Below are 23,302 nucleotides of genomic sequence, written 5' to 3'. Positions count from 1 at the left end.
AACCACCATTCTCTAGCCTATAAATTTGGCTACTCTTAGGTACCTCATATAAGTAGAATACAGAATTTGTCCTTTTGTCCTCAAATTTTATCCATGCTGTAGCATCTATCATAATTTCCTTCTTCAGGCTGAATAATATTCCACTCTACATATATACCACATTTTGTTTGTCCATTATATATGGACAATAAATAAATGTTGAGTTGCTTCTACCTTTTGGCTGTCGTGAATAATGCTGCTTGTGAACATGGGTGTACACATATCTCTTTGAGACTCTGCTTTTAAATCTTTTAGGTATATACCCAGAAGTGGAATTACTGGATATATGGTTAATTCTCTTTTTAGTTTGTTGAGTAATCACCAGACTACTTTCCATGGCAGTGGTACCATTTGACATTCCCACCATTATACAAAAACTCAAAATGATCTACAACTTCACCAACACTTTTTTTTTATAGTATCCATTCTAATGGATGTGAGGTGGCATCTTATTGTAGTTTTGATTTGCATATCCCTAATTATTAGTGATGTTGAGCATCTTTTCATGTACTTATTGGACACCTATACATCTTCTTTAGGGAAATGTCTATTCAAGACCTTTGCAATTTTTTAAATCAAGTTGTTTGTTGTTGTCTTTAGCTCATTTTGAATTGGAATATTTACCTTTTAGTGTTGAGTTTTAAGAGTTCTTTATATATTTTCAATATAGGTCACTTGTCAAATAAATGTATTTCTCAGTATTTGCACCTTCTTTGTATCTTGACTATTTTCTTAATGACACCTTTGAAAATACAGATCTTTCAGATTTTGATGGTCTAATTTATCATAATTTTATTAATATTGCTTTCTGCACCCTAAGAAATCTTTGCTGACCTCCAAGGCATGAAGATACTCTCCTATATTTTCTTCTAGAGGCTTTAGAGCTCACTATTTTTAGGTCTATAACTCATTTGAATTTAACTTTTGTTTCTAGTTTGAGGTAGGAGGGTTTTTCCCTCCATATGGATATCCAGTTATTCTAAAACATTTGTTGAGGAGAACCTGGGTGGCTCAGTGGTTGAGTGTCTGCCTTTGGCTCAGGTCATGATCCTGGAGTCCCGGGATCGAGTCCTGCATCAGGTTCCCCTCAAGGAGCCTGCTTCTCCCTCTGCCTATGTCTCTGCCTCTCTCTCTCTCTCTGTCTCTTATGAATAAATAAAATCTTTTTAAGGATCCCTGGGTGGCTCCATGGTTTAGCGTCTGCCTTCGGCCCAGGGCGTGATCCTGGAGTCCCAGGATCAAGTCCCACATCAGGCACCCTGCACGGAGCTTGCTTCTCCCTCTGCCTGTGTCTCTGCCTCTCTCTCTCTCTCTCTCTCTCTCTCTGTGTCTCTCATAAATAAATAAATAAATAAATAAATAAATAAATAATAAATAAAATCTTTTTTAAAAATATTTTTTAAATAATAAAATAAATAAAACATTTGTTGAAAAGACTTCATTTCTCCCATTGTATTTTTTGTCACCTCTGTTGAAAAATCAACAGACTATATATCAACTAGTGTATTTCTAGTTGTATTTCTAGTTAAGATAGAACTAGAAATACAACTTAACTATAATAATACATCTTAACTATAATAATACACTATCTTGATTACTGTAGCTTTACAGCAACTCTTCAAATCAGGCAATCTAAATCCTCTGACTTTATTTTTTTTCCTCAAAATCGTTGGGTCCTTTGCACATTCATATACATTTATATGTATATGAATCTTGTTACGGTCTATATAAAAAAAAAATAAGTTTGCTGTAATGGGGATTGACTGACTCTCTAGATCAATTTGGGAAAATCTGACATCTTTAAGATACCAAGGCATCCAATCAACGAACATGAATATGTTTATTTTTACTTAGTTAGGTCTTCTTTGTCTCATCAATGTTAGTACTTCTTAGTGTATAAGTCTTCAACATACTTTGTTAAACTTGTCTCTATTATATGGATTTTGATGCCACTGTGATATTGTGTTTTAAAATTCATTTTTCAGTTAGTAGTTGTCAATAGACAGAAATACAATTGATTTTTGGTAATCAACACTGTATCCAGTGACTTTGCCAAGTTTACTTACTAGCACACTAGCAACTTATAGGAACCTTAGTATTTTTTTTTTAATATAGACAAATATATCACTTAAGAAGATAGTTTAAGGGCACATGGGTGGCTCTGTCAGTTAAACATCTGCCTTTGGCTCAGGTAATGATCTCAGGCTCCTGGCTTAGCAGGAAGTCTGCTTTTCTCCCACTGCCCCTCCCCTTGCTTGGGCTCTCTCTCAAATAAAATAAAAACCTTAAAAACAAAAGAAGAGATAGTTTAACTTATTCTTTCTAATCTATAAATCTTTTTCTTAATGTACTAACCTCCAATACAAGTACGGGTGATTAGAGCAAAAATCGTTCTTGATATTTGAAAAAAAGGGATTCAGTCTTTCATTGTTAAGCATGATGATGGCTTTAAATATTTTGTAGGTGCTCTGGGTCAAACTGAGGAAGTTTATTTCTAGTTTACTGAAAATTTGTTATCAAGAATGAGTGCTGGGGAGCCTGGGTGGCTCAGCAGTTTTTCCAATGGAAAAACAATTTTTTAGTATCGGCTTTCACTAGGTTTCTTTTCTTTTCTTTTCTTTTCTTTTCATTATTTTATAGTGGCTGCTCTAGGAAGAATAATATGCCACTTTCAGCTCAGGGTGTGATCTTGGAGACTCGGGATCGAGTCCCACGTCAGGCTCCCTGCATGGAGACTGCTTCTCCCTCTGCCGGTGTTTCTGCCTTTCTCTGTGTCTCTTATGAATAAATAAAATCTTTTTAAAAAATAAAAAGAATGAGTGAATTTTGTCAGATGCTTTTCCCACAACCACTGAGATGATTATGATTTTTCCCTTTCATTATGATACAGGAAATTACAATAATAGTCTTAAATTTTAAAATTACTTTCCCCAGAAAAAAATCTCCACTTGTAGCTTTAATATACTGCTGGATTATATTTACTAATATTATAATTACGATTTTATATCAATATTTATAAGGGATATTGGTCTGCAATTTTCTTCACTTGTAATGTCTTTGTCAGGATTTGGTATCAAAAAACTAGTTGGAAATTTTTCTTTCTCTTCTATCTTTAGGAAAAGTTTGTAAAACCCTGGTATTATTTCTTTAATTTTTTAAATTTGAGTATACAGTGTTACATTAGTTTAAGGCATACAATATAGTGATTCAATGTCTCTATACATTATGCTATGTTCACCACAAGTGTAGCTACCATCTGTCATCATAGAATACCATTAGAAAAACACTGACTATATTCCTAATCTGAACCTTTTATCCCATGACTTATACATTCCATAACTAGGAGGCTATATCATTCATTTTGCCCATCTCCCCAAGACTGGTATTATTTTTTCCTGAAGTGTGTATTAGAATTCACCAGTAAGACCTTCTAGATCTGGGTATTTCTCTAGGAAATTTTTTATGACAAATTCAATATCCCTGGTATATGGCTCTTTAAGTTTTTCTATTTCATCTTATGTCAGTCTTAGTAAATTGGATTTTCCAAATTTTCCCATTTCATCTAAGTTTCAAATTTATTGCCATAAAGTTGTTCATCACATTCCTATATTTTACTATTCATAGTATCTACATTAATAATGTCCTATTTCATTCCTACCCTACAGTGAGTTTTATCCTCTTTTTGTAATCAATCTTGCTAGGGGATTATCTATTGTATTAATATTCTCAAAGAATCAACTTTTGATTTCATTGATTTTTTCCTTTTTTTCTTTTTTTCTCTATTCTTTACTATTTCCTTTTATCTATTTTCTGTGGGTTTAATTTGTTCACCTTTTTTAAGTGTCTCAATAAAAATCTGAGTTATTTCTTCTGTTCTAAAATAAACATTTTTTATACATTTCCCTCCAAAATCTGCTATAGTTTCATGCCACAAATTTTGACATGCTACATTTCTATCATTATTCAGATTATTCATTAAAATAATTTCTGAAAAAATAAAATAAAATAATTTCTGATTATTTTCCTTGTGATTTCTTCTTTGGCCCATGAATTTATTTACCAGTGTGGTATCTAAATATTCAGCCTTTTTTAGGTATGTTAAGGTCACCTATTTCTAGGATAATTCTGATGTAGTTAAAGAAGAGACTCTGTAAAATCTCAATCATTTTAAACATAGGGAGACTTGTCTTATGGTTCAGCATACGGTCTTTCCAGTAAACATTCTATGTGTCCTTCACCATTATAGCTATGGTGCTCTATAAATATAAATTAAGTCAAGGTAATAAATAGTGTTGTTCAGAATTTCTACATTCTTACCAATTTTTCACTACTATCAACTGCTAAAAGAGGGATATTACAATTCCCAACTATGATTAGATTGTCTAGTTCTCATTTTAGTTTAAGTTTTTATTTCATGTTTTTTGAAGCCCTTTCACTAAATACAAACATATACATGATCGTTACATCTTCCAGATGAACTAAGGCCTTTATCACTGTGAAATGCCTCTTTGGATCTCTGATATTTGTATTTCAATCTATTTTGTGTGTTCTTAAAATAATCAATCCAATTTTCCTATTCTTACTGTTTGCATGGGATATGATGTATCTTTTTAAAATCTTTATTTTCAACTTCCTTGTAACTTTATATTAAATAAAGTGTGTCTCTTATGGCCAGTTTATAGTTTAGTCTCCATTTTTTATTCAGACTAATAATCTCTGCCTTTTTATTAAAGTAGTCCACTGATATTTAGGGTAATTATTGATATGTTTCATTCAGATGTATCATTTTGCTCTTTGCCTTCTATTCATATCACCTTTTTTTTTCTGCCCCTTTTTTGGGTTTATCAAAACTTTTTAGTGCTCTAATTTTTGGCTTTCAGCTCGAAGGAGATGAAGGTGCAATGTCTTTGGTCATCCCAAATCTGGGTTCATCTGAAAGAAATGCCTCCACCATGCTGCCTAAGGTCAGCCCCGATGAAATCAAAGTCGTACACCTGAAATGCCACTGGGGAAGTTGGTGTCACATCTGCCCTAGGCCTGAAGATCAGCCCCCTGTATGTCTCAAAAAAAGGTTGGTGATGACACTGCCAAAGCAACCAGTGATTGGAAGGGTCTGAGGATTACAGTGAAACTGACCGTTCAGATCAGAAAGCCCAGATTGAAGTATCTTCTGCCTCTGCCCTGATTATCAAAGCCCTCAGGGAACTGACAAGAGACAGCAGAAAAACATTAAGCACAATGGAAATACTAATTTGATGAGATTGTCATCTCATCAACAAAGCCAAACAGACATAGCACCAATCTTCAGCCAGAGAACTCTCTGGAACTATTAAAGAGATCCTGGGGATTACCCAATCTATAGGCTGAAATGTTGATGACCAGCCTCATGATATCACAGATGACAACAGTGTGTAGTGAAAGCCCAACTAAGTTAAGAACTCCAAAGGAAAATATTTCAATAAAGGATCATTTGACAACCGATGGAAAAACAATTTTTTAGTATTGGCTTTCTAGGTTTCTTCTCATTATTTTATAGTGGCTGCTCTAGGGAGAATGATACGTATCAATAACTTACCATAGTGTACTTAAGACTTAATAGTGTACTACTTCATGCATAATGAAAAAATTTTATAACAAAATAGTCGTATTTACCCTCCTCCTGCCCTTTGTGTCATGGTTATCATATATCTAATGCACTCTATATAGCATTTCTTAAAGAAGCCATATACATACCTTAAAAATTAAGAAAAAATATATAGCCTTTTATATTTATCTACATATTGTTTATAATTTTTTTCATTCCTCCCATTGATTCAAATTTTCATCTGATGTCATTTTCCTTCAGATGAAAAAAAAATCCTTTCGCATGTCTTTGGCATTTAGTATAGTTTCCAAGGTCCTTATTTTTGCAGCATACAGAATTGTGGCTTGATAGTTTATTTCTGGCATCATTTTACAGATGTCTTTCCTTTGTTATCTGGCCTTCACTGTCCTGATTGAAGGTCAGCCCTCATTTGTGTCAGTGTTTCCCCTTTCTCTGAGGGAGAAACCTTTTTTGTTTTGTTTTGTTTGTTTTTATTTTTTTATTGGAGTTCAATTTGCCAACATATAGCATAACACCCAGTGCTCATCCCATCAAGTGCCCCCCTCAGTGCCCATCACCCAGTCACCCCAACCCTCCGCCCACCTTGAGGGAGAAACTTTAAAAGTTTCTCTTTATTTTTGGATTTACCACTGTGCATAGGTGGTATCATTGATACCTGCGCCTAGGTATCATTTTCTTTATCATTTATCATTTTCTTTCTGTTAATCTTGCTTTAGATTTGATAAAAGCCATAGATCTGCAAATTTATGCTTTTATTAAATGTGGTAATTTTTTCAGAAATTTTTCAAATAACTTTCTTTTGCCCTATTCTCCCTCTCTTTCCTCTCCTTAGGGTCTCCAATTACACATTTATACCTACTTGATATTGTTCCACAGGTGACTAAGGAAACTTTCTTCTTCTTTTTAATTTTTTTTCCTATGTTTCTCTAACCATTTCTACTAACCCAGCTTCAAGTACACTGACACTCTTTTCATCTACCTTCAATCTACTACTTGGACCTTTGAAGTTTGTAAGATATCTTATTTTTCAGTCTAGAATTTCTATTTGATTCTTTTTTAAAGTTTCCATTTCTTTGCTGAGATTCTCCGTTTGTTATTTCATGATAATCACACTCTCCATCTTTGAATATACTTATAAAAACTAAATAAATGACCTTACCTCCTAATTCCAACATCTGGGTCATCTTAGAGTGATTTGCTATTGACTTATTTTTACACTAGCAATGGTTACCATCTGTGTCATCTTCATTTTAGGGCTACTACAACAAATAATGCTGTTATGAATATTTTATATATTTCTCTTTATTCTACCTATAGAAGGCTGAATTTATAGGATATCTGTTATCAGTTACTTTTCTATATACCAGCAATATGAGAATTCTTTTCATTTTTATTACAATGTTTATATATTTTAATTTCAAAAAGTATTAAAATAAGATATAAGATCTTTGCTTTCCTAGAAAAGGAACATCATTCAAACACTGAGAACCATTGTTTTCCATTCAAGACTCAAAAACTATTTGAATACTGTCAGTTGTTGTTCAGAGACTTGGGAATATGAAAATAAACAAATTAAGGCTTTGACATCAAGAGCTGACATTTCCTAACTTTGTTTCTACAAAATCAATGGTTCTCAAACTTCTTGTGCAACAGGATAATCATATATAGACCTTCTATAAAACACAGAGGGCAAGGCTCCACCTCAAACCTACTCATTCTCAAATCTGAAGATACGGGTAAGGAATGCACACATATACCACACATGCTCATATATTTAAGCTGCTTAGATTGTTCTAATACAGCTCAGTCACAAACAAGCACTCTATTACAACTAAAAGGATTCCTACAACCTCAAAAGATAATTTTTCAAAATAACTGCTAAAATAAAGTATAAAATTCCTAAGTTCTCATCTCCTTACTAGTATTTTAAAAACAAAAATAAAGATTCCAAATACCTTTATCTCATAAACATTCAGTTGCTTGCTTTCTGCTGTACCCTTTTTTTTCAAGGCCTTATTCTGTAAAAAAAAAAAAAAAAAAAAAAAAAAATTAAAGAATTATGCTTACTAACAATGTGATTCAATTCTGCACTGCCACTGACTTAGACTGAAATTACTAAAGAATTATTCTCTAAAAGTATAGTGAAAAAAAAAAGTTTTTCTTTAACAGTTTAATTTTGAGAATCAGTACATACCTCCTGCTGGAGTTCTTCAATACACTTGCTTTTATTTTCAACTTGTTTCTTTAAACTGTTACACTAAAAAATTATGAGAAACTAATAATTATCTTATTCAATATTCCAAGTCAACATAGGTAATTTCAAACTAACAAAAATATTGCATAAAATAACATAAAGGTCACTTCAAAAATCATTTAGTTTAGTAATCCCATTAATGTAAAAAATTATGTGATTAAGTATAAATTTTAATAAAGATTTTCTCAATGTAAATTTGAAATTCTTAACATTTCTCAACCTATTTAAAGAATACATGAATTCAATTACTTTAAGGAAAATGTACTTCTTGGTCAATTAATTCTATATAAATGGCTGAATTATATCATTAATTGGATTTTGAAAAGCTACAGCCAGAAGTAAGATTACCTATAACTTGCCTTCTTCCTTACTCATTATTCTCCATTTCTCATTTCCGAGTCTCTTATACTTTTATATTTGGGGAAGGGGAATAATATAATAATCTACCTCCTTCTAAATATATTCTAATATAGAAATACCACCTAAACCAATTTTTATATCTCACTTTGAGAGACTATTTCACCTGAGTACACACACAATTAGATTAAGAGGCATTAGGCTAAGAAATATTTGGAGTACCATAAAAGCAGCACAGATTTCTAAACAGTCGTAAAATGCTACAGATATGTAAGTTGTCCTAATTTCCATCTAGAAAGACACTCCAATGGAAAAAAATTAATCTCTCAGCACAAAATACTCTGTTAAATATTTTTATTGCAAAACCCATGTACAGTCACAGTCTGCTATTTATTCTAAAACTGAGTAATACATGGCACAGCTATTTAATATCTCATTTTTAATATACCCCACCTCTATATGGTCTACTTCAGAAAACGCAAAAGAAAACTAAGGAAGAAAAGCTATAGAAAAATGAGAAACATTTTAGTGACTTTCATGCCAATTTTACTGGTATAAACATATTAGCAGGTACAACTATTATACAATGTTTATTTATTTTAAAAATCTACAATTTCCAATTTTGGCAGAAAAGCCACCTATATACTCTGAACAACCTTCCTAATAAAGATAATTTAAAAGGAAATGGCTACAAAATAAGGAATCTGCTTACTTGAAATGTAACTTTAAAGTGGCAATAATAGGTTTGGGGGTAGCACCAAAGCTAGCTAAGGATATCTGCTAAAACTACCTAGGAAAAGGGAGACAGGAGATAAAACTTAGAGCTCACTAAAGGAAAGGAATTGAATAAGACAACCCTGCATAAAGCCACAAACTCAAAAGACTACCTACTCCATGAAAATGTAAAAATAAATAAATAAATCTGTCACACAGAGGGGCACAAGAAAACTTGTCTGCCTTGATGTTAGCACTAAGTGAAAGGTATCAAAATGGTCTCAGAATTTTAGCCATGAGGTGGCCTTATAGGAGTTTATAGCCTGAATTCATACTATTACTAGGATTTGGGAAAGCCTAAAATGGAGAATTTAATTTAAAATGGTTCCTGGTGAAAGGTGCTCCTAAAGAAATCCTTTTGGGGGATCCCTGGGTGGCACAGCGGCTTGGCGCCTGCCTTTGACCCAGGGCGTGATCCTGGAGACCCGGGATCGAGTCCCACGTCGGGCTCCCGGTGCATGGAGCCTGCTTCTCCCTCTGCTATGTCTCTGCCTCTCTCTCTCTCTCTCTGTGTGACTATCATAAATAAATAAAAATTAAAAAAAAAGAAATCCTTTTGGGAAGATATAAACTTTAACACAAGCCTCAAAGAATTCCCATAGATAAAATTCCAAAGAATCATAAAGAACACAAAGAATTCATAAGAATCAATGAGTAAACATCAGCAGAAAGAATGAAAATCAGACTTACCCCTGAAAAGACTTCAGATATTGATATTCCTATAAAGCCAACTTTATAACTCACATTACTACAGTCCAAAAATAAGTGCATGTCTTACTAAAATAATGACATCAAAACTATCAACTTTGAATGTCATTTGACTGCTCCATCTTACTCTTTTTTTTTCTGAATAAACTAATGAAAATTAAAATAACTTGTCACTCCTTTTAAATTTAAATAATCTCCAAATTTAGGGCTAATGAAGATAAATATATTTGGTAAAATGTCCAAAATTCTTGAAAAGGATTTAAACTACCATAGTTTTTTTTCCCCACAGTCCATTTCTTTTTTTTTTTTTAAGATTTTATTTATTTATTCATGAAAGACACAGAGAGAGAGGCAGAGACATAGGCAGAAGGAGAAGCAGGCTCCCAATAGGGAGCCCCATGTGGGACTCACCAAAAGCAGATGCTCAACCATTGAGCCACCCAGCCGTCCCACAATCACAGTTCATTTCTAAGTAAAATAGCAATAAAGAATTTCATTTACCAGAATTCTAGGCAGAAAAAAAATGGTGTTGATTATCAGAGGTCAGAACTTCAGAGAGAACCATACTTTTCCAGAGCATTACTTATGTAGAAGGTCAAGTTTAGGACAAATGTATAGAGATGAGAGAAGTGAATTGGGATGGGCAGCCAGGCAGTAAAAACACTTCACAACTTCACATAAAGAGAGTAGAAAATTTTCTGTAGCTCCTTTGATTATAAGAATGAGAGAAATGTCTAACAACAATGTTTAAAAGCATCTTGCCATTCTAAACATATCTGCAACAAATGCAGCTGCTGAGAGTGTAAAATTTGGGGAAAGGGAAAAAGATAACTAAAGAGGAGTTTAATGAAACTTTGCTCTTTGAAATTTTGAAGTACAAAACTCCTGAAACCAGAGCTTCTTCAAAGAAATCTGTGGTAAAATCCAAAATTATTCCTTTAACGCCTTCAAAAGAGAACTGAAATCTCCCTGTACAGGACAGTATAAAGACTGGTCAGAATCTAGTCATATATATATTGTTACAAAGACTCTTCTTAAAAACATTTCTTGCAATTTGATAATACCTTGTTTTCTAAGATCTTCATTTGTTTCTCTTTTTTTAAAACTTCACATTCAATGCTGCGAGCCTAAGAAACATTATTTGCCATCAGATTTAAAATGTTAACAGAATTTCTATTTTCTTCTATGAATATCTTTCAAAAGTGGAATTACATAACTTAGTCTTATATTTCTACATAAAATATCCAGACTCCCAGTTTAATGCAGTATCCTTTTTTAAAAAGAAATTATCTTTAATTTTTTTGTTAATGTTCATCATTCTTATTTTAATCTTAGCCCAATATTACTTTGTAATATTTAATCAACTTTCCCAGTTTACCCTGAATTTTTTAAAGTTGTCTTGTACAGAAATGTTTATAATCTTTTAAATGTATCTTTCACAAATATCTGTTAACCTGAACCTCAGAACAACCCAATGATAAAGGGCAGGTATTATTATATCCATTGTAGAGATGAGAAAATAGTCTGAGAGAGAGCATGTATAAAATAATATAAATGTCTGAACTAAGGTAGCGAATTGGGGAGAAAGGTGTAATGAATTTCAATATCAGGCAAACTTCTGAGAACTACTTCCAAATTGGATTCTTTTGGGGAAACTGTTTCAATAAGTAAATTGAAATCCGACCACGGAACAAGCTTAAAAGTGCTAACAAAGTGTAAGTGTTTCATTTTCAGCTTTTTTCCTTATCACTAATATCTTGTACATTGGTGAAATACATTTAAATTCCTGGTAAAGGATTTTTATTTTACATTGAACAATAAATTCATATTTTTCTCCATCACAAAAAGAACTAGTGTCCTGAAGCAGCCTGTGATGCAAATTTTAAAGTAGTATATTACATAGCAAACCTTTGGGAGATTAAATTCCATTGTCTAGTTGAACTTAATAAATATAAAGAAAAAATACCTTTTGGAGAGAAAAAAAGTGTGGTATAGTCTAAACAATCAATGTTAAAAGGCCAGCACCACTACTTCTTAGTCATGTAGCCTTCCTTTCAAGGCTTTTTCACTCTTCGGAGCCTAATTCCTTAATTTATAAAACGAGGAAAAAATAACTTGCAGTTAACTAAGAATGTATATAAAGAACTAGAATGTTCCTGGTACACTGTCAGCCGTTAAAAATATTAGTTCATCTCATCCTTAGTCGATATAGTCTTACAACTTTCTAAAAATAAATATGACACTTCTCAGGTCAAAATTGTTCAATAACCTCAAATTCCTAAATATAGTTTATGAAGCCTTAAATAATCTGCCCTCATCTCTCTCAATCTTCATTTCCCCTATCCTTCATCTCTCCATGCTCATCTCTCTACTCTCATCTTTTCCTACTCCCTCCACTATTACTACTATCTTAAACTCCACCTTTTAGCCAAGATGAACTTTTCATAGTTGTTTAAATATGACACTCTCTCATACTCTGCATAGAGTGTATGTGTGTGTGCTTATAATTTATAATACTCTCTTCCCTGATATATTTGTGTCCACTCCTCTGCCTTCCACTAATTCCTATTAATCTTAGGTTTCAAACTGAATGTCACTTCTTCCAGTAAGCTTGTCCTGACTCAATTTTTGATTAGATGCTCCCTGTATAGATTCCAGTATCATTTATATAGAGAACCTGCTTTGGTTTGGTAACCATCCTTTCCTGAGAAGACACTATTAGTATAAATTCCATAGTAATCTGGCTTATTAATCCATGTGGTTTGATGGAAGCTGATCTGTCTCTAGGAGTAGGTGGGTACACAGCTTAGGCTTCACCAAATTACTTTACCCCTTAACCACAATTACTGACTCAAGAATAAGTAAGTAAACTAAACTAGGCCAAAGTCCTTTCCAAGATTTTTTTTCAGAGCATTCAAGATGTTTTTTTAAAGCCTTCCAACTGATTCCAGTGCCTTTCACATCTCCCCAATCCATTCTTAAAAATTAAAAATGTCATTTCCCTAATTTAAAAAAAAACCCTTAATTAGATTACATATTATCCACCAGAACAAATGAAATCCAAACTGGGCACTTGGAACAATGCCTCACACATGTACGTAGCTAATAATATGTGTTGAATGAATGAAAAAACACAGTCAAGGCCTTTACAATCTAGCTTGATCTTTCTATTTAGGCAAATTTTTCCCCCACTACGTATACTGAATACTATTATCATGTCACATATTTTGTACTATTCCACTTCTGTGACATTCTTTGCTTAAAAATCTTCCTATCTCAACTTGTTGAAATCATATCCACCAAAGCACAACACAAACATCAATTTATCAGTATGTTCCTTACTACTAAAACATGAGCCCCTTTAGCCTAAAAATGTAAATCAACATTAAATATTGAACATTTATGGGGTTTTGCTTTGTGTTTTTTAAGTAGGCTCCACATCAGCATGGAACCTGACTTGTACTCATGAGCCCGAGATCAAGACCTGAGCTGAGATCACAGTCAGGTGCTTAAGTGACTGAGCCACCTAGGTGCCCCTAAATATTGAGCATTTATGAAAGAAATTTAAAATTATGCCACTATTTCTTCTAGATATAAACCATGTAAGCAAAATAACCCAATTTTGCCTATAGTTTAAAGGTCAATAGCCTACAAGAGTCCCTATATCACTATTTATACTATAGCATACTTCACTTCTTTTTTAAACATGTGCTGTTTATTTTAGGACTTGAAATTCTGTTATACAATTTATTATTAAATATAACATACATTTTCTTCACTTTTGTCCAATTTACATTTAACTTCATCTCCTTTCCGTTTTAGTTCTTCTCTCACAGATACCAATTCATTCCTTAAAGGAAATGGAAGAGTGACAGTGAAAAAATTTTTATATTTTTGTTTCACTCCTTTTCTGGGATTTCTTAAAATCATTGACTATTATATTTTCTCTTGGTTTAGATTTTCTTTTTCTTTTTTTTTTTTTTTGGTAATTTTTCATGCATTAATGTCAACAGGTACACTTCCTCTCCTACACTTAAATTACTTTATACATTTAATTTGGAACTAATCATCTAGATCCTTTATCCATTAAAAAAAAAAGAAATACTTTTTTTAAGTCAAGATTTCACTTTACTCGTAAGTCATAAACCAGTCATCATTCTAACATGTCACAATTTTATACAAATAAATTAGGGACATAAATACAAGTGATTTTAATGAGATATTTACATAGACAAATATCCTTACATATAGAGAGAGTATCTCTGGAAACACACAAGAAACAGTGATACTTCTGGGGAAGGAAACTAGATAGCAGGGAGACAATAGGAAGATAGTTTTCTTTCCCTATGTGCCGCTTTGTCACTTTGAAACTTGTGCCATATGTTTGTATAATCCTTTCAAAATTGTTTAGATTAAAAATCTGCCTGTTACACATTAAAGCAAAGGTACCTTTGTGTCAGATCCTTGAAGCTATTTCTAATTACAGTCTCTCTGGTTAGCACTAATACGTTGCTGGGTCTAGCCTGTATGCACAGAATATCATTCATTCATATGGCTGGCCATGTAAAAACTGAGTCCAGGATATTTACTCTTTAACTGAGAATTAATTTTTTTTTTTTTTTTATGATAGTCACACAGAGAGAGACAGAGAGGCAGAGACACAGGCAGAGGAAGAAGCAGGCTCCATGCACCGGGAGCCCGACATGGGATTCGATCCCGGGTCTCCAGGATTGCACCCTGGGCCAAAGGCAGGCGCTAAACCGCTGCGCCACCCAGCGATCCCGAGTATTAAATTTTTAATTGGCATTTTTTTAATTGGCATATTCCAAAGCGTCTGCCTTTGGCTCAGGGTGTGATCCTGGAATGGATTTCCACATTGGGTTCCCTGCGGGGAGCCTGCTTCTCCCTCTGCCTGTGTCTCTGCCTCTCTCTCTCTCTGTGTCTCTCATAAACAAGTAAATAAAATCTTTATAAAATAAAAAAAATAAAACACTATATATCAAAACCCAAGTTCATAGATCCATAGCTGTGTTAAGAAGTAAACTACTATTTTGAAATGTTTTTATTATTTGAAAAAGAGAAAAAAACCTAAGTATCAATATATCAAATTGAAAAAGAACTAAAAAAATTAATATTTGATTTCAAGCAGGCAAAAAATTTCTAAGTAGACAAGCAATGGGAAAATTTACACTCCCCCCCAAAAAAGACAATTAGACTTAATACAAAAATCAAAAACCTTGTGTAAGACAAAAATTGCCAAAATAAAAGGAAAACAAGTTGGGGGAAATATGTACTATAAATTAAACAAGATAAAGGATTACTATATTTTTTAAAGCTTAAATAAATCAGTAAGAAAACAATTGAGACCTCAAAATATTAATGGGGAACAGATAGAAGCAATTTCAGAAATAAGAAATTCTAGCAAGCAAACAAAAAATTATAAAGTTTTTGGATAAAGTTTATCCAAAAAACTAATATTATAAATCATAAGAGTATTGAGTTGTTTTTAGCTATTATATTATCAAATAAGTTAATGATAATATCCAAAACAAATTAAAAGGCTTTGGAACTAGCATTTTCATACAAAAATCATTGAACTGTATGGTTTACAACCAGTAAAACCTATCAGAAAACATATGACTATCAAAAGTCATTGAAACAATTATTGCAGTGACTCAGAAAATTTTACTCCTTGAAATGTACCCTATCAAATTCAAAATAAGGAAACAAATCTGTAGGCACCAAGATGTTGACTACTGTACTATTTATGATAATGGAAAACTAGAAAACATAAATATCTAAAATCAAAAAGAATTAAAATAAATAGTTATATCCACTTAACTAGTTTAGAAGCAATAAAATAGATGATTGTGAAAACACACAGAAACATGGATAATGTTTAAAAATACTAATTTTTTTTTAAATTTCTAAATTTTCTTGCATATAGTTACTTTCTTAAATTTTAAATATAAGAAAGTTTAGGATGCTTTAAAATTAATTTCTATGCCTAATCTTACTATTTCAACACTAAGAACAAAAGATATTATTACAATTTTATTTCTAAGCAGAACTCCAACGTAGTAATTCTAATTTTTTATTTTATCCCACATTCAACATTAAGTATTATCTAAATTAACTATAACAGATTAACAGAAAAGAAATACTAAATCTTCTGCCAGACAAAAAAAAAAGCCAACTCATTGGTCTTGCCTTAACTGTGTTTCTGTTTCTTCCAGTTTTTCTATTTGTTTCAACATCATTTCTTCCTGCTTTTTGCTATTCTAAGGAAATAAAGGTGTTTATATTAATTATTTTGTTTCAACAAAAATAAAATTGAAACTTATCTAAAACCTTTATCTGTCAGCATAAAATTCATTTAGTTATATATAAAACAAGACAATGGGTTATTTACCTTGCATAGTTCCACATTATTTTTCCAGCCTTACTTTAATTACTCCCCTAACAATCTCTATATAGGAGCTAAAAAAACAAGTCTTACTTGCTGTTTCCCAGTGATAATTTAAGCCTTCTATCCTCTCTTCATATTTCTGTGGTTTCAAGGAATGCTTTTCCATTCACTGTTACCTACTGAACTCATTTATCTTTTAAGCCCAAAATCAATGCTATACTCTCTGAAGCCTTCTCTTCCACCAAGGCAGAAGTAATCCTGTCAACTCTGGCAACACTTGATCCCAAAAACAACACATATAGTATTTTAAGTTATTTGAGCCTTTGGTTTCTATTGAGCCATAAGAACTTTAAGAGGAAGGAAGAGGTTATTCACCATTGTATCCTCCACATTCTTACATAACTTAATAAATACTTCACAAAAATCTTGATGCTTAAAACTAGATCAACTTTATCAATCGGTAGTCTATATATTCTGTTGCTCATTATCACCATCTAAATCAATATGCAAGTTTTTCTTTTGAAACAAAGTATCAGCTCTAAGATAATCAGATTTGTAAAGGTGAAAGAATCTTGGAAGGTCATCTATTCTAATACCCTAATTTTAAAGGTTAGAAAACTAAGTCACTGGTACTTTTTCAACTCACATCAATATCTTCTTGCTGTTTCTTGATTTCTAGGGCCATATCACTTGTTTCTTGTGCTAGTTCTTTGTTCTCCAGTGAAAGCCTGTTGCAGCTTGCATTTAGTTCAGTAGTCTTAAGCCTATTTTTTAAAAACATGTCAGACCTAAATATTTACCTATTAAATTATATGATGTGGAATTTAATTCAAGATAATCTTAGGGTAAAGGAAGAAAGAGCTGGGAGTATAAATAAGATTGGCCATTAGTTAATAATTTCTGAATCTGAGTGATAGGTACATGCTGCTTCATTACATTATTCCCCCGACTTTGTACATGCTTGAAATTTTCTAGAATAAATTTTTCAAGATGTCATATATTTCCTTGAATATTCCCTACACATTTCATGCCCCATATTTTTCCACACATTTTGAAGGATATATGATTATTTTCATATTATTTTTTCTCTCTAGTATACTGTCTTTTAGAAACTATTCCAAACTTCTGGTGATTTGATTAAAGTAGTACACGAGGTATGAACTATTTTTAACAAAATATTTAAATTAAAATAAATAAAATTTGTTTAACTTCTATACACAACACTTGAACAGCTCTTACAAGATCTCAAATGCTCTACACTGGAAGAGAGATTACTGCAATTATTGGTTGCAATCAAAATCAATTTTAAATGAGAGAAGGGGACTGTGTGTCTCTATGGAATGATTTCAGTAGCACCTACTATCTTCTTCTACTTACCAGTACTGGAAAATCATTGAAGAGTAGATTAAAAAAAAGAAAGGTTGAAAAAGCAAATATACCAAGGATATCATAAATTTATACTGAAGTATAAATAACTAACCAACCCATTTGTTAAAAGGAAATTTGGTTGATAAATTTTTACCGATAATTCAAAGACCTGTGTGTCACCAAAACAAATCTATGAAATAATTTAACAAAATAACCAAAATAACTATGTAGAACTGCAAATGATTATTTTTATCAGGAACCAGATATCTCCAAGAAAAGTAATACAGTGATCTTATAAAGAAGTTTTCAACTTTGTAACGTACTCTTTTTATGTTAATAATATGTATATATCATTGCTAAAGTAATTAACAATGGAATTAATAAATTATTTTGATCTCTAGGAATAAAACACAACTTTAACCCCATTTAAATAAATATCAAATATAACTTACTAATTTACTCTTAACTATCAGAAAGCTTAGAAATTGACTATATAAGTTATTTATAGACAGAAAACTTACTTCTCATTTTCAAGCTCAGTTTTCAGCTCTTTAACCTGTTTAGAATAATGCTGTTCACTTGTCACAATGGCAGTTAATTGTATTTCCAAATCATGTACTTTTTCCTGGAAAGTAAATGTATATAATGACAGCAAACATTTTTTTACTATTTTCTTATTTAAAAGTATGGCCACTTTGTAATCAAGTCATATATTTGGCAATATTTTGATAAGAAAATGTCAAATTTTAAAACTTGGATTTAATGCCAAAACCATTATAATTTTAGAACAAGGATCAATGACAAATTTAAGTAAATTCCATCTTGATATTCTAAAGCTCAACTAGTAAAATTATGTTCACATATAAAATATTTTCATCAATTTTGCTCTACAAGGTAATTAATCTCAATTAAAATGTTATATTAAGAAAAAATACATTAATTAATGAAATCAGGCAGTATCTTAAAAACTAAGCTCTTCTGGGGGTGCCTAGGTACTCAGTCAGTTAAGGATATAACTTCAGTTCAGGTCATGATCAGGAACTGAGATCTAGCCCCACCTCCAACTCCACACTCAGCAGGGAGTTGGCTTGTCCCTGTCTCTCACCCTATGCCCCTCCCCCACTTCTGCTCATGCTCAAATAAATAAAATCTTTAAAAAAAATCTAAGCTGTTCTTATTATAAAAAGATAGTTACAATGTAATGCTGAAAAAATACTTCTTTTAAATAAAAAATCTATTCTAAAATTATAGTAAGAACACTATAAAATTATAAAAAAGAACTTAAAAATTAAAAAGAACTTAATAACGGTGAAATTTTAAATGTATAAATTAAGAAATACTAAAGAAATTGAAAATGTGATTGTTATAAACCATAGCATTATGCATACTATTGATATCTATTGAGATCTCAATGTTGACCTTTCTCTCCCACATTATAATATGAAAATTCTTTAGACTGGTTTCAAACAATCATTAGTATATTATATGTAGCATGAACACGTCCTTTGAAAGGAATTTTGTGAAGAAATCTCTCACAAAGCTAACAACTATACCACAATCTATTCTGTAAACATGTACTCTACTAATAAAATGTTGGAAAGAAAAATGTATTTTTTTAAAGCAAACCTCTCTGGTTTGGAGAAGACCAGTTAGTTCTTGTTCTGTTCCTTTTAATTCTTCAGCAATTTTCTCAAATTGTTTCTTTTCATCTAAAAGCTTTTGGTTTTCTGCCTATTTAAGAACATTAACAAATCATGACGGCCAAAGCACACATGTATGCAAAATAATCAAAATGTCTAACTGTAGCAAAAAGAATTATCAGTATCTCTTTGGCTAAATTTTTTCAAAATGAGAAAACAAGTCATAATTAAGTAAATTTCAAAACTAAATATGACAATGGACAGAGCCCTGAAATTTTTTATTTAAAAAAAAAATACTGGTTACTGAATTCAAACTTTATCTTATGTATAAATCACTCCAATTTATTAAATTTATTAGTCACTCACTATTTCATCAATCCTGCTTCTCGTTATATTATACTAAAATGTGCTTCCCTATAATTTTCATGCAATGATCATTGTTCTGCCTTCCTTAGTCACTAACTCTAATTTCTTTTTTACATGACAGCTAACAAATATTTTATCTTCACTATCTATAATCTCTAATTCTATTATCATTCTTCCTATGAAATGGTTTTACTTTATTCCCTCAGGATGGACCTGAGTAGCCATCCTTGTATCAGACAAACTAGATTTTAAACCAAAGATTAATAAGAGATGAAGAAAGACACTATATCATAATAAAGGGGTCTATCCAACAAGAAGTTGTAACAACTGTAAATATTTACAGTATTTAACACTTCTTAACTTGGCAGCCAAATATATAAATCAATTAATAACAAAATTAAAGAAACTCATTGATAATAACACACTAATAGTAGAGGATTTTAATAAGACCTCACAGCAATGGACAAATCATCTAAGCAGAAGATCAACAGAGAAACAAGGACTTTGAATAACAAACTGGATCAGATGGACTTAACAGATATATTCAGAGCATTTCCTCCTAAAGCAGCAGAGTACACAATCTTTTCAAGTGCACACGGAACGATCTTCAGAACAGATCAGATCACATACTGGGGCACAAATCAGGACTCAACTGGTACAAAACAGACTGAGATCCTAACCTCAGTATTTTCACACCACAATGCTATGAGACTTGAAGTCAAATGTAAGAAAAAACTTGGAATGGGGCAGCCCAGGTGGCTCAGTAGCTTAGCATCACCTTCAGCCCAGGGCATGATCCTGGAAACACGCCCACATCAGTCCCACATCAGGCTCCCTGCATAGAGCCTGCTTCTCCCTCTGCCTGTGTCTCTGCTTCTCTCTCTCTCTCTCTCTCTCTGTGTGTGTGTGTGTGTGTGTGTGTGTCTCATGGATAAATAAAATCTTAAAAAAAACTTGGAAGGACAACAAATACATGGAGATTAAAGGACGTCCTCCTAAAGAATGAATGGGTCAACCAGGATATTAAAGAAGAACTTTAAAAATACATGGAAGCAAATGAAAATGAAAATATGACACCTCAAAACCTTTGGGATGCAGCAAAGGAGGTTCTAAGAGGGAATTATAAAGCAATAGAGCCCTTCTTAAAGAAGCAAGAAAAGTGTCAAATATACAACCTCACTTTACACCTAAAGGAGCTGGAAAAAGAACAGCAAATAAAGCTTAAATTCAGCAGGAGAAGAGAAATAATAAAGAGTAGAGCAGAAATAGATGATATAAAGATTTTTTAAGACAGTAGGACAAATCAACAAAACTAGGAACCAGTTCTTTGAAAAAATTAAGACTGATAAACCCCAAGCCAGACTTATTAAAAGGAAAAGAGAAAGGACCAAATCTTTAAAATCACCAATGAAAGAGGAGATATCACAATCACAGAAATACAAACAATTAAAAAAGTATTACGAGCAATTATATGCCAACAAATTAGGCAATCTGGAAGAAATGGATGCATTCCTAGAAACATAAACTACCAAAACTGAAGCCAGAAGAAATAGAAAACCTGAACAGACCCATAACCAGCAAGGAAATTGAATTAGTCATCAAAAATCTCCCCCCCCCAAAAAAAATCTCCCAACAAACAAGAGTCCAAGGCCAGATGGCTTCCCAGGGTAAGCCTAGCAAACATTTAAAGAAGGATAATACCTATTCTTCTGAAACTGTGCCCAAAAATAGAAATGGAAGGAAAACTTTGAAATTCATTCTTTGAGGCCAGCATTACCTTGACCCCAAAACCACACAAAGACCCCACTAATAGGGAGAATTATAAGCCAATATCCCTGATCAATACGGTTGCCAAAATTCTCAACAAGATACTAGCTAATAGGATCCAATAGTACATTAAAAGGATTATTCACTATGGCCAAGTGAGATTTATTCCTGGGCTGCAGAGGTGCTTCAACATCCACAAATCAATCAACATGATACATCACATTAACAAAAGAAAGGACAAGAATCATATGACCTTCTCAGCTGATGCAGAAAAAGCATCTGACAAACTATAGTGTGCTTTCTTCATAAAAACCCTCCACAATATATGGATAGAGGGAACATATGTCAATATCATAAAAGCCATATATGAAAGACACAGTGAATATCATTCTCAATGGGTGAAAAACTAAGAGCTTTTCCTCTAAGATCAGGAACACAGCAGTGATGTTCACTCTTACTACTGTTATATAACAGTACTGTAAGTTCTAGCCTCAGCAATCAGACAACAAAAAGAAATAAAAGGCATCTAAATCATGTCTTCCCAAACAACATGATACTCTATATAGAAAACCCAAAAGGCTCTACCAAAAAATTGCTAGAACTGATATAGGAACTCATAAAGTTGGAGGATATAAAATCAACACAAAAAAGTCTACTGCATTTTATACACTAACAATGAAGCAGCAGAAAGAGAAATCCAAGAATTGATCCCATTTGCAACTGCACCAAAAATCTTGATACCTAAGGAATAAACCTAACCAAAGAGGCAAAACACCTGTACTCTAGCAAATATATAACACTTATGAAAGAAATCGAAGAAGACACAAAGAAATGGAAAAATGTTCCATGCTCATGGATTGGAAGAACAAATATTGTTAAAATGTCTTTGCTACACAAAGTAATCTACACATTCACTATTTCTATCCCTATCAAAATACCACGAGCACTTTTCACAGAGCTGAACAAACCATTCTAAAATTTGTATGGAAACAGAAAATGCCCCAAATAGCCAAAGCAATCTTTAAAAATAAAAGAAAAACTGAAAGCATCACAATTCTGGACTTCAAGCTCTATTACAAAGCTGTAATCACCCTAACAGTATGGTACTGGCACAAAAACAGACACATAGATCAAAAGAACAGAATAGAGATCCCAGAAATAGACCCTCAACACTATGGCAAAAAATATTCGACAAAGCAGAAAAGAATATTCACTGGAAAAAAAGTCTCCTCAACAAGTGGTGTTGGGAAAATTGGATAGCCACATGTAGAAGAATGAATGAACCTGGACCATTTTCTTACACCATACACAGAAATAAATTCATAATGGATGAAAGACCTAAATGTGAGACAGGAATCCATCAAAATCCTAGAGGAGAACATAGGCAGCAAACTTCTTTGACCTCTGCCGCAGCAACATCTTGCTGGACACATGAAAAAATGCTCCACATCACTTGGCATTAGGGAAATACAAATCAAAACCACTATGAGATACCACCTCACACTTGTCAGATAGCTAAAATTAACAAGTCAGGAAACAACAGATGTTGGCAAGGAGACAGAGAAAGGGGAACCCTCTTACATTCTTGGTGGGAATGCAAGCTGGTACAGCCACTCTGGAAAACAGTATGGAGCTTCCTCAAAAAGTTAAAAATAGAATTACCTTACAACCCAGCAATTGCACTACTGGGTATTTATCCAAAGGATACAAAAATAGTGATTCAAATATTTAGAGCAGCAGTGTCCACAATAGCCAAACTGTAGAAAGAGCCAAGATATCCATCAACAGATGAATGGATAAAGATGTGGTGTGTGTATGTGTATGCATATATGTATATACACACACACATACATATGCACAATGGAATATTACCCAGCCATCAAAAAGAATGAACTCTTGCCATTTGCAATGATGTGGATGGAACTAGAGGGTATTATCCTAAGTGAATTAAGTCAGAGAAAGACAAATACCATATGATTTCATCCATATGCGGAATTTAAGGAACAAAACTCATG

At 32.6% G+C, this 23,302-nt stretch overlaps 1 protein-coding gene across 4 annotated transcripts in view; it reads right to left on the bottom strand.

The window, feature by feature from the left end:
* SYCP1 (synaptonemal complex protein 1) overlaps positions 1 to 23,302 on the bottom strand; it is a 142,576-nt gene that overhangs the window by 70,325 nt on the left and 48,949 nt on the right. For all 4 annotated transcript variants that reach the window (XM_049095414.1, XM_049095413.1, XM_025453424.3 and 1 more), the window contains exons 17-24: positions 19,141 to 19,245; positions 18,036 to 18,139; positions 16,793 to 16,910; positions 15,948 to 16,018; positions 13,506 to 13,587; positions 10,802 to 10,864; positions 7,839 to 7,901; positions 7,600 to 7,662 (exon numbers count right to left, since the gene is read on the bottom strand). In XM_049095414.1, coding sequence (XP_048951371.1) covers positions 7,600 to 7,662; positions 7,839 to 7,901; positions 10,802 to 10,864; positions 13,506 to 13,587; positions 15,948 to 16,018; positions 16,793 to 16,910; positions 18,036 to 18,139; positions 19,141 to 19,245 — 669 coding nt within the window. The remainder of the gene's footprint in view (positions 1 to 7,599; positions 7,663 to 7,838; positions 7,902 to 10,801; positions 10,865 to 13,505; positions 13,588 to 15,947; positions 16,019 to 16,792; positions 16,911 to 18,035; positions 18,140 to 19,140; positions 19,246 to 23,302) is intronic.

This window comes from Canis lupus, chromosome 17 (assembly GCF_003254725.2).
Source record: "Canis lupus dingo isolate Sandy chromosome 17, ASM325472v2, whole genome shotgun sequence".
Taxonomy (NCBI): domain Eukaryota; kingdom Metazoa; phylum Chordata; class Mammalia; order Carnivora; family Canidae; genus Canis; species Canis lupus.
Note: the sequence above shows the minus strand (reverse complement) of the source record. Positions and strands in the feature narration are given on the sequence as shown.